Genomic DNA, 11,906 nt, shown 5'->3' with positions numbered 1-11,906 from the left:
CATTTCTCTCAAGCTAAGTGTGTAAAGTCCATCTGTGTGAACACTGACTCCATGCACTCAAGTCCATTTGAGTGAATCATGTTATTCCTTGTGCAGTCCAAATACTGGCACTGGGGTACCTGCAACTGGTTGTCATGTGTTCTCTGACTGGAACAAATGAATATTACTTGTCCCTGTGTGCAGGGATTATTGACAGAAAATACCCAGTGCTTCACAGTAAAGTGACTGCATTTTATTTCTCATTAAAAATTAAAATGTAAACTTTAAATCATAAAAGTATATTTTTAATGTGGACAGTACAGTAAGAAGGAATTACTCGCATCACACATGCCTGGAAATTTGTTATCCCTGATGTTCCCAGATCCCATGCCTCTGGATCACAAGCTGCTCATGATGGAACGATACTCTCTCTGGTGTTCCACAAGCTTCAAAAATACTTCGTATTTCTTGTCATAAAATCTGTGTATGAAAGTTAATGTCAGCAAAGCCTGAGATTTGAGGATTTAAATCCCCTGCAATATAGATGTTTGTTTCTCTTAGCATTAAAAACACTTTGACTCTTTCCTAGGTACAGCTGCTGCTAGGGTCAGAGCCCTCCCTATGCACTGCTGGGGCAGTTTCCACCCAAACTGTGATTTCCAGTTGCAATTCCACCTTTCATTTCCCTACAGCCAGCTTGGGTGCTCAGACAGTTTTCCCCAGAGTTCTCTGTCATCAGAGTGAGGAGATGCCAGAGCTTCACAGAATTCATTCAGGTGGGAAAAACCCTCCAAAATCACAGAGTCCAACCGTTCCCCCAGCACTGCCCAGGCCAGCACTGCCCCATGTCCCCAAGTGCCACATGCACAGGGCTTTAAAATCGCTCCATGGATGGGGACTCCACCCCTGCCCTGGGCAGCTGTGCCAGGGCTGGACAACCCTTTCCATGGAGAAATTTTTCTAAATATCAGTCTAAGTCTCCTCTGGTGTGACTTGAGGCCGTTTCCTCCTGTCCTGTTTCTTGTTATTTGGGAGCAAATCCCAAATCCCCCCCCCCCCCCCCCCGGCTGTCCCCTCCTGTCAGGGACTTGTGCAGAGCCACAATGTCCCCCCTGAGCCTCCTTTTCTCCAGGCTGAGCCCCTTCCCAGCTCCCTCAGACTCTCCTGGTGCTCCAGCCCCTTCCTCCGGACACGCCGAGGGGCAGACACCGCAATGTTTGCGCTGTGCTGCGGGGCCCAGTCCGGGACACAGGCCCCGGGTCCCCCCGCCATGTCCCGCCCTCCCCTCAGGCCGGAGCCGCCGCCGCCGCCAGGGGGAGCCCGCGCGCCGCCGCCCATGGATCCCGGAGCCCTCCGAAATGTAACGCGAAATACCCTTAAAATAATAACGTAATAGAATAAAATCCTTAAAAACTCACAGAGATAGTAATGTAAAATGTGATAGCAATAATCTTTAAAATATAACACAAATAATCGGGATTTTAAAGTTAATAGAAATAATCCTTAGAAATACAGTATGAACAATTCTTAAAAATATAATATATTGTGATTCTTAAAGTATCCGTATGCTAAACACTACCGAAGTCGAGCAGGGCTGTAAATAGACACACCCCAACCTCATCTCCAGATCCCCAAGTTCATCTCCCTTGAACTCTCCTAGTGGAACACACCAGAGCCAGCATTACCTTTTATGCTCGTGGTTGGGCTGCACAACTCTTCCAATTTTCCCCATTTTTGCCATTGCCTCCTAGGAAAATACAAACACCAACTGGAAAAGCCTGTTTTGATTTAAAATACTTTTTGACAAGAACAAGATGTTTCAAAACCAATCGGAACATTAGTGATGTATTTTGTTTCGGCTGAACAGGCCAGATGGCAGCAAATATGTTCAATCCCATTATAAAATAGTCAAGAGAACAAAGCTCTGCAGACCCTCAGTAACCAAAATCTGTTCCTCTCTCTCACTGGGAGTCCCAGGCAGAACAGACTTATCTTTTATTATTTACTTTAACCAAAGGAAATGTTAAACACTGAGTCACCGGAGGGGAGGGTTCTCAAATAAAATGATACTGTACTTGAGATCCTGAAATCATACTGTGAAAGTATCGGTTCTCTGCAGCAAGTGAGGACTCAAGGGTGCTCCACAAGCTAAAGGTAACCTGGGAAGGTCTGTTCTGCAGCTCACAGCTGCCCTCACATTCCAGCACAAAGGTGTAAGAGGCAAATTCGGTTCCTGCTCTGCTTTTGGCCAAAATGAAGTCAGAGCTCACAGAATCCCCTGCAGGAGTCTCTAGGATAGTCACATGTGGAAGGGAGAGGGATGAGTAATTTGGTTCCTTTCCTGATCTCTGTGGGATTCTGATTTTCCATGGATTCTCCCAAGCAATCCCACTGGAATGAGAATCACCGAAGTTAAGATGCCGGAGCTCTCAGGATGAAGTTGATTTTGTAAAGTCAGTGATTTCACAAGGAAAATCAAAGCACCAGCTTTTAGATGGGAGAATGCTAAAAGCATTAAAGGTCAGGACTCAAGAATCAGTGTGTGACTAAATCAGGGTTCAGAGTTTCTAAGCAGGACCCTGAACCTATTTCAATGCAGTGCCTAAGGAGGAGGATGACCCTGGAGAACAGGCAGCCTGTGCTGCTGCTGGAACCTTCCAGCTGGCTGCTACAGCTGGATTTTTAAAGGGTTTGGATGATTTTACAGGCTGGAATACCTGCTCTAGTGAAGTCTGTGCTTTCCACTAATCCAGCACTTGACAACAGAGGATCTTACAGCACTTCACAATGTGGATGAGCAATGTCAGTGCAGTGTCAGCAGCCCAGGGCAGGTTCTACTGAAGGCAAAAGCATTGCCAGGTGTGCAGTCAGGACTTCACTCTGCTAAGGGTGCTGATACACCAGCAGGGAATATTTCTGTGCTCTCATATGCCCATTCCATTTCATACAGAGGTGCAGAGGTTGATTGTACTTCAATTCTCCAAGAAACACCCTTGAAATAACACTTGCAGAGAGATAGTGTGTTCTTTTCCCTGGGACATGTGAGCCTGCTGGCACTGAGACTCTGCACAGCAGCCAGATTAAAATACTGCCATGGAAAGGCTGCTATCCTTCCAAGTAAAAGAAATGGGCATTTTATTCCCTGTCCTTTAACAGGTGACACTGACAATGCTCAAGCATTGTCCCAGTTTACAATAGTCAGTCTCTTACAACTCCCTTACATGGCCAGCTGGATTTACAGACTATCCAAAAAATGAATGAACACTCAGAAAAAAAAAAAAAACAATTCAAAAGCCAATTCCCTCGGGTACAATGGCTACTGCTTTTCCATTGTGCCTTAGGGAAAACAAAGCCCCCTGAAACACTCTCTCACTAATGGAAGAGTCACCTTCCTTTCTGCTCCCTGCTTTACACCTCCTTTTGAACTAACCTGGAGACACTGCACGAAAATAAGCCCACGACATCTAAAGCGTCTAAAGAGGCAAACCCATCTTTTACCACAGGTGCAACAAAAATGAAAGGGAGGGCCAGACTTTGCATTCCCCTCTCTGTGCACACTCAGGACCAGGACACAGCACCATTCCCAGGGTATGTTCTGCCTCTGACATGGGTGCTCCATGCACTCCTGTTCTGCTTTACTCTTAGAGCTTCCAGAAGCTGCTGCTTCTCTTCTGCTGCACCCCCATCATCCACCGTGAGCCAAAGAGGAAGATTCCCAAGTTCATCAGTCTTCCAGTTTATCAGCTAAAATACTTCGGTGTTTTTAAATCTACTGGGAATACACAGACCTTTGAGAATCCACAGCATGCAAGCATCACAGCAACTACTATGGTTCTGTGGAATAATATGGCAAAAAAATACACAGCCAGCAATTTTCAACAACTCACCCATTCTATGCTGCTCAAAATGTCCTAAATTAATTCCCTCTCTGAATTCACATTTTAGTTGTGTGTTTTTCTGTGTTTTATAGTCAGTTTGGTCATTGTTAGCTTGAACAAAAAAACTTTACTCCCAGAGGAGAGTATTTTCAACAATCTTCTGGGGACAAAAAGGAACAGAACATTGAAAATATGAATTTATAATGAAATGGGAAACAAAGGAACATTAGAATTGCATTACTGAATCGGATCAACCTTGTGCACTGCTCTGTCTCCAACAAAGCCTTAAATATAGCAAAGTGATAATACTGCCGTTCAGAAATAGTTTGTTTGAGGGTTGACATCCAGATCCATAATTCCAGTCACCAAGGATTTCACAATCTTAATTTGAATGACACTCTATCTTCTTTGTTTGCCAGTCTAGACAGTACAATGAATACAGTGATTTAAAACACAATGAATTCTCTCTTAAAACAAAATATTTTGTAAAATTGCTTTTTAATCATTTCTTTTCTCTCTTTCCATAAAGGCTACGCTATAAATAAACCCTGAAAGTTCGCATTTGATCGTCGTTTCTAAAGGCTGGGCAAGAGGCAAGTGAAGGGTTTACACAGAAAAAAAAAGAGAGGCACTGTGCAGCAGAAATAAAGGGATGCATTCATGATTTCTAACCTTTTGTTGGAGTGTCAACGCTGAGACAGATACAAGCCAGTAAACACTCTGCTCTCCATGGAGAGACCCAGCCCAGAGGGGTTATCCCTGCCTGGGAAGGGACAGGGAACCAAACTCCCCAAGGCCCACCAAGATCTCAGAACAAGGTTCCATTTTGCTGCTGGGAAGATCAGCAGCCACTCAAATCCACTCGGTCCTGGTGGCTGAATTCCACTCTCCAGCATCATCTGGGGCAGGGGATCCAACACTTACCCAGCTGAGGAATCCAGGGCAACCTCAGTGGATCTCCAAGGGAAACTCTACTGGAACCCTGGGAAAATCCTGCCTCCTAGGGAAGCTCATATTTGACACAGCATGTAAAAGCTGGAAATTTCAACTGTTGTCTCTTCAATAGGAAGGAAAATGTTTTTAACCCTGTGTGGGAGGCAGCACCAGGAGAAGCCCATCAGCCTGGCACAGGAGCCACAGAAAGTGCACACAGGGAATAGCTTCAGTCTGGGAGATCCATCTTCCCTGATCCCCTGCTCTTGGGATCCTTCAAGAGCTGCCTCACCAAACCCAGCATGATCCTGCTCATCCCAAAAGGAGAGCCCACATCCCTTGGGACTGCACAGGGAGGCCAGGAAAGCCCACTTGTGGATAGAATCACAGAATCAGCTAGGCTGGAAGAGGCCTTGGAAATAATTAAGCCCAATCTAGAATAATCCCCAAACCTGATTTTCAGCAGTGACTCAAGGGCTGATGAGGTTGAGTATTACTGAAAATTAATGGGATGTGAGCCCTTGAAATACACAGCAGATGAGAAATCAGATTTAGGGGCATCAGCCTTAGTTTAGAAAGTCAAGTAACGAGAATCCCAATTGGGCTTTTTCTTTATTTTGAGACTTTAAAAATTGTATCCAAAGTTAAAGCGTAAGGCGTCCAAGCACAATTTCCCAGCTGTGTTCTCACCACTCAGTCATTTTGGTAATGGCAAGAAATGCTTGGACTTTAACCTAAGGTAGTTATTAACAATTAAACAATCACAGATCATTTCAAGTTCTCCTGTACCATTACAGTGGTTGGAAGCACGTGGCTGCACATGGAGCAGCAAAGCACCAAACTGGAGGGATCTGATGCTCACACTCAGGCCAGTCTCACCTCTCCAGTGTTTCTGTTCAGTTCTCCTGTCACTGATCCAGCAGCAGGAGGAAAATAATTGGAAAATAAAAGTTGCCCCATTCACAACAGGTTGAAATGTAGGAACATTCCTCCCACCAGATCTGTCCTGATTTCAGGACTCAGCAGGTGTTAACCTTTAAACTATCAGAGTGACTTTCCTTACACTTCTAGTCCTCACAACAAATAAAACAAATAATGTTCTATGTAATAATTTTAACTGTTCAGCAGCAGTGAAGAACCTCTCTCTCTCACTCATCTCTATTCCACACACACAAACTCAGCTAACAGATGTCTTTAGCACCATTTTAAGAAGTCCAGTGACAGATATATTTGGATTCAATGGGCATAAATAGATTTCTTGAAATGCTGATGTTGAAGAAATACTTTAAAACTTTTATAAGAATTTTAAGAAAGAGTGCTATTTCCTTCTAGGCTTTTATTTAATTGTTTGTTTCACAGCTTGGAGATGCAAAATTCATCTTATCTGTGTTTACAAGAGTTACATGAGGGTATTTCTGTAACACAGGCCTAGCAGAACATTACTTTTTAGTGGTATATGACTGCACGAAGAAAGCATGTGATAGACCATATACAATATTTTTCTAGTGGTTTTTTTTTCCCCCCTTAAATTTGTTTGAGTTACAGGGGCAGATCTTGGCAGCATGCACAAAGCCCAGAATCTGTAACTCAATTCTCTGTGGGTTTCTGCATGGAGTGAGCCAAGTTTTAAAACACATTATGGATAAATATTAGAGCTGAGCAAAAATTTCACACCTAAGACCAAAGTGTGAAAATTTGGCTTTGATTCATTTAGTGAAAAGGTGGAAAATTTCACACAAGTCTGTATTTTCCTTTTGCTCTGATCCAACATCGATTTCTGTGTCTGTGTCAAACCTCAGAAAGAGAGCGAAAAAGAGAGAGGAAGAGTTTCTGTCTGTGCACGTGATATAGAGAGGAGGAGGGAAGAGAGGATTGAAGGATGGAAGGCTGGCAAGCAGGACACCAGCTCAGGACTTGAGTCTGTCTTCCAGGAGAAGTCACTGGCCTTTGGAGTCTCTCTGTCCATATGTTCAGTAACAGCACTGGCCCTTCTTAGTGGAATATTTTATGTATTTGTTTGTTACACTGAGGCAGCTCAAAAATAGCCCAACATCATTCTAGCCTTCAACCATCCAGCTTGAGTTGACAGAAGCCAACTCAAGATGGATCCTGAGCACTGAGACAAGGTGGATTTCTGGTTCGAGCACTGAATCAGATTCCAAAGTTTCAAGAGATTTCTGGAGTTATCTGGGACACGTATTTTACTCTTTTAATTTTCAGTTACCTCTCTCTGCAGTGGGCTGTGCCATTTCTCCAGTTAGGTTTGGCTGGGGCACAGACTTTGCACACTCCAGGTGTGCTCCCAGTTTTGCACAGTGTGTACCACAGGGAGCTCCCGGCCCCACTGCACCTTCCACATCCCACTGAAGGATGGATCACCCAACCTCTTTTGCACCACCAGAGCAGCTTTTCACTCCTTAGTACAACAAGTAATGGAAAAGAGAGAGAGCTCTCACAGCAGCAGAGACAAGCACAGGTAAGGCCACAGGATCACTTCTGCCTCCAGAGCACCGACTTTGCTTTTCCCTCAGTGTCTCCACAGTGCCAGCCAGGCTGTGGCCATCCAGTTTGGTGTCCCAGAGCCCAGCCAGCCTGGCCAGCCACAGGCACAGCCCTAAGAGGAGCAGCAGTGGCAGGGCAGCTGCTGGAAACGTGCCTTGCTGTGCCAGCCGTATTAATTACTTATTCCATAGCCCAGATTTAGAATGGGACGAGGGTCAGCTCTGATTGCCACATCATCTATCAGCTGGAAACTATGTTTGGGTCTAAGCTCTAGCCACTCTACTGCTAAATATAGGTTGGTTAGTTGTTGATTTGAGTCTGCACTCCCCCAAGTTGCCTCTGACTAGCAAGTAATTAAGCAGTTTGCTTTGTGAGGGCTCTGCTGCTGGCACCTCTTCATGCCCTAAGGTGCTTGGACACAAACCTGACAGCTTAGCAGGGGTTTCAGCTTCCCTGGGCAATGGAAAGAGCCCAAGTGCTCAGCTCCTGTTTCAGCTTCACAGACTGCTGGCACTGGGTGCCATGAATCCAGTCTGTGGGCACCACCCAAGCAGTCTGGGGCAGGCTTTAGCTGCTCTTCCCCTGACATGAGCCTATGCAGCTTCTCCATGAAGGGACTGTACCTTCAGTGGCTGTGTGGGAAGGTCCCAGCCCATGTGGTGCTGATGTCACAGCTGGAACAGTCTCCTGACTCCAGCACTGCACTGGCAGCACATCTCCCTCACCATTCTGAGGTGGAATAAATTTAACCACACACAGCATCACTAATAAAATAGACTAAGAAGGTCTGTCCATTGAAACCACATGAAAATATATTGATTTCACACAGTTTTTAGGCTTGGAAATGTTATGCTGACAGCTGTATTTAACAGAACACAAGCTCAACTGGGAGTCAGGAGAGCAAATTCCTCCACCAGCTCCTGATGCAGGGCACTGCCCATTCAAGCCTCTCCCTACTCATCCTTCCTGGGGATGGAATAAACTAATCCAGGGGATGCTCCTCTGCATGACCTGCAACACATTGCTTTGCTTCTCTGGCTCCCTCCTCACCCTCTGCTTGCAGCACCTGTCCCAGTGCTTTCACCCTCAATTTTAGGTGGTCAAGTCTTCGGGGCAGTCAGGGCAGGTATGTGATTCCACATGGACATAGACACCAAAAACTGAGCTGGACACAAAGCAATGCCTCCCTGTGAGGTGGGGAGGTCCTGGCACAGGGTGTCCAGAGAAGCTGCGGCTGTCCTTGGATCCCTGGAAGTGCCCAAGGTCAGGTAGAACAGAGCTTGGAGCAACCTGGGAGAGTGGAAGTTGCCCCTGCCCAAACCTTTCTATGATTCTCATTTACACCAGGAAGGGTAAAACAGAGACACTGAAGACCCAGCCCAGGGGATCCTAACACTAAGCTGGGAACGCCACACAGTATTTAGCTGAACTGCAGCATTTCTTCCAAGGTGAAAACTCAGATTTATCTGTCTGATTTCTTTCCACATCCATGATGATCATTCAGCTTTCCTCACATTTAGTCACCAAGTTCAAACTTTTATTTGCCATCTGGCAACAGACTGGTCTTTACTGGGGGGAGGGGATAGGAAAGGGGCTTTTTTTTTTTTTCATCTGTATTTGCTTTATGAGCTATGGCTAAGGCATCATTTACACATGGGGAACTGGATCAGGTTCTCTCAATTCATTCCATATGTTCACTTATGCTGTCAAAACATTTTTTCAATCTAATTAATCCACACACGTCTCTCTGTTCATTTCCCCACTTTGGGCAGTTTCAGCATTTCTGGGGTGCCTAGCTGAGATTGTCATAAAACTAACTTCTGCCTACATTTTGCTTTAGGGTTACTCCATCAAGAAGGCAAAATTATTTGCAATATTTCACTATTCTGCATCTATTCATTCTTTCCCTGTTTCCAACACTGAGACCTTTCCTTTCCTTTCCTTTCCTTTCCTTTCCTTTCCTTTCCTTTCCTTTCCTTTCCTTTCCTTTCCTTTCCTTTCCTTTCCTTTCCTTTCCTTTCCTTTCCTTTCCTTTCCTTTCCTTTCCTTTCCTTTCCTTTCCTTTCCTTTCCTTTCCTTTCCCCCTCATCTTTCAAATGTATGCCTTGCCATGCTCCAGTGTCTACCTGAGGTTAATGAGGAAAATCCCTGCTGTGAGTTTTGATTTGGGAATATTTTTTATCTGGTTAATCTGATGTGTGGTTTCCTATTAAAAGAAAAAAAAAAACAAAACTGTACCTCAGAAATATGCTTATATTTGACCCAATCTGGATTGCATTTGGGAAATTACCCTGGACAGGGGCTCATAAAAAACAAGAGACCTTTAGAAAAAGTCTTTCACTACTGTGAGACAGTAGAAGGTTAAGATGTTAAAACAGAGAGTAAAACGGCATTAAAATATAGAGAGAGCCTTTTAGTAACCTTACAGATATCCCACGTCCAACAAAAAAAAAATCACTTAAGGCATACAGAGATATCCAACTAGTGGTGAATAGAGAAAAAATCCTAGAAGAAATGAGAAATCTGTTTGGATCTTAGGCTGGACTGCACAGCACAGAAAAGGCATCTTCCATGGCACAAGGCATTTGGTTTCCTTGTCATGATTGCTACAGACAAGGGGTCAGAAACCTTTTCCAGCACACTGCTCCAGAAAGTATTTTTCTTTCCCAAATTAAAGGCTAGCAGTGACTGAACTGAGTGAAGCTGAAGCAAAGCACACTCATCATTGCAGGGGGGTGGACTAGATGACCTTTAAAGGTCTCTTCCAACCCAATATATTCTATGATTCTGTGATCAGCTAATGATACTGTCCTGTTTTGTTAAAAACTGAGCATCCTTTCTTCTCCAGATCTGAAAACCAGCCAGGGATGCTCCAATTTGTCTTCTGCCACTAGAACTGTTCTCCAAGTGTGCTCTTTCTTAAAGAAAGCACTTTAAATGCTGGATATATATTGATAAACAATTTTATTTTGGGAAGGATTCCTTAAAAGCCTGGGAAGCCTGGTCTGAGGATGGGATGGCCAGTCAGCTGCCAAATGTGCTCTAAGAGCAGCAAGGGAGAAGCTCAGCCTGAGCTGTGGAATTCCCAAGGACACAAATGGGGAGAGTTTAATAGGAAAAAACTGCAAAAGTCACACCAGAATAGGCGTTCTTCTCCCTTTGCTCCTAAAAACTTCAGCTTGTATCTCTTTTGGAGATCACTGGGAAATGGTAAATACAGTTCCCTTTAGCACTAAAACTTCTCTGTGAGCAGGAATCTCTTTATGTGCACAATGTCTGTGTACTGCAACCACATTTATTGTGCAGAAAACCTGTAGGCACCAACTTGAACAAATTAATTTGGAATAAACTATTCTTACTGGCAAATGTCGGGTTACCTTTATCACCACTCTGGCTGACATTTTTCTATACAAAACCAAACTTAATGGCTGTTTAGTCCCACCTGCCCCAGAACCAGAAAGACTACAGTAATATTGCACAACCTCTGTTACTGAGCAAACCCAAACCTGCCACCCAGCACTGCCAGCAGGAGTTCTAAAGGTACCTCAGGCATCTTTTCCCTTAGCAGATGTTCTAAGAAAGCACTTGTATTCATTTGGCAAATAGAAAAAGAGCACATTTTGTAACTGCCCGTGCCCAAAACAAAGACTGGTTCTGTCTGCAAGCACCTCAGTTGGAATTAGAAGTGCATTTGCTGTGGGAGTGAGGCACCAGTGACACCAGAGCTGGGCTGGTCACAGCCTGAGATCCAACACAGCACCATCCTGAAAGCTGAGATCCTGCAGAGAAGAGCACCCAGGACAGTCTCCACCTTCCCACCTCAAGGCTGGGGCCATGTGGGAACCCTGGGGAGCTGGTTTATAAGGTCTCCTTTTTATCTCCAGGAAAGGCAAACACCAAATCCTTCCAGAGGGATATCCTCACCTTACAACACCCAGCCAGTCACCATTCCAACTTTTACTTTGCTATCCTATCCTATTTTCCCAGCTTTTTAAGCAGGCTACTGTGAGCTGCACTTTGTGGCTCCTGCTTCCAAGCAACCCTTGCCCCTTCAGCCACTTCAATGAGAAATTCCTAACCCACTGCTCCTGAAGTGCTTGAGGGAAAAAGCTCTTCCCAGCACACCTTTCATGACTATAGTCACTGGATTCATTGGCTTCTGAATTTCAACCCTGGACAAGCCACACAGGCCCTGAGATCAGCTCAGCTGAACATGGTGAACATGGTGCTGATAATGCCAGGGGTGTGAATTTGATCCACTCTTCACTTAAGAGATAGACTTCATCATCCCTGTAGGCCCATTTGACTCAGAATCTTCTGTGATCCTGTGAAGCCTCCTGCACCTCGGTTCCTCATGTATTCCATGATAATCATTAACACCATGAGATTAATACCAAACACTCAGGAGGAAAATCTGGCCAAAGTGGGACACAATTAAAGAAAAACCACTTTGTGCTTCACGACTCAGCTGGTCCTAAAAACTGAGCCAATTCCTGCTGCTGAAAACCTGTCCTTATATTTAAAGACAGCAAGCTGGAAAAAGAGATGACTAGCAGGGGCCCAAATGGTTCATGGAGCTTTTCACTTGTAGGTCACTGAGCAGAACCTCAGCAA

At 44.7% G+C, this 11,906-nt stretch overlaps 1 protein-coding gene across 1 annotated transcript in view; it reads right to left on the bottom strand.

Annotated features, from left to right (window-relative positions):
* Positions 1-358: 358 nt before the first annotated feature.
* FGGY (FGGY carbohydrate kinase domain containing) overlaps positions 359-11,906 on the bottom strand; it is a 79,796-nt gene continuing 68,248 nt past the window's right edge. The window contains exons 10-11 of the mRNA XM_062497208.1: positions 1,665-1,726; positions 359-459 (exon numbers count right to left, since the gene is read on the bottom strand). Coding sequence (XP_062353192.1) covers positions 378-459; positions 1,665-1,726 — 144 coding nt within the window. The 3' untranslated portion in view covers positions 359-377. The remainder of the gene's footprint in view (positions 460-1,664; positions 1,727-11,906) is intronic.

The sequence above is a fragment of the Cinclus cinclus genome, chromosome 8 (assembly GCF_963662255.1).
Source record: "Cinclus cinclus chromosome 8, bCinCin1.1, whole genome shotgun sequence".
NCBI classification, from domain to species: Eukaryota; Metazoa; Chordata; class Aves; order Passeriformes; family Cinclidae; genus Cinclus; species Cinclus cinclus.
The sequence above is the reverse complement of the archived record's forward strand: the minus strand, read 5'-3'. Positions and strand labels throughout refer to the sequence as shown.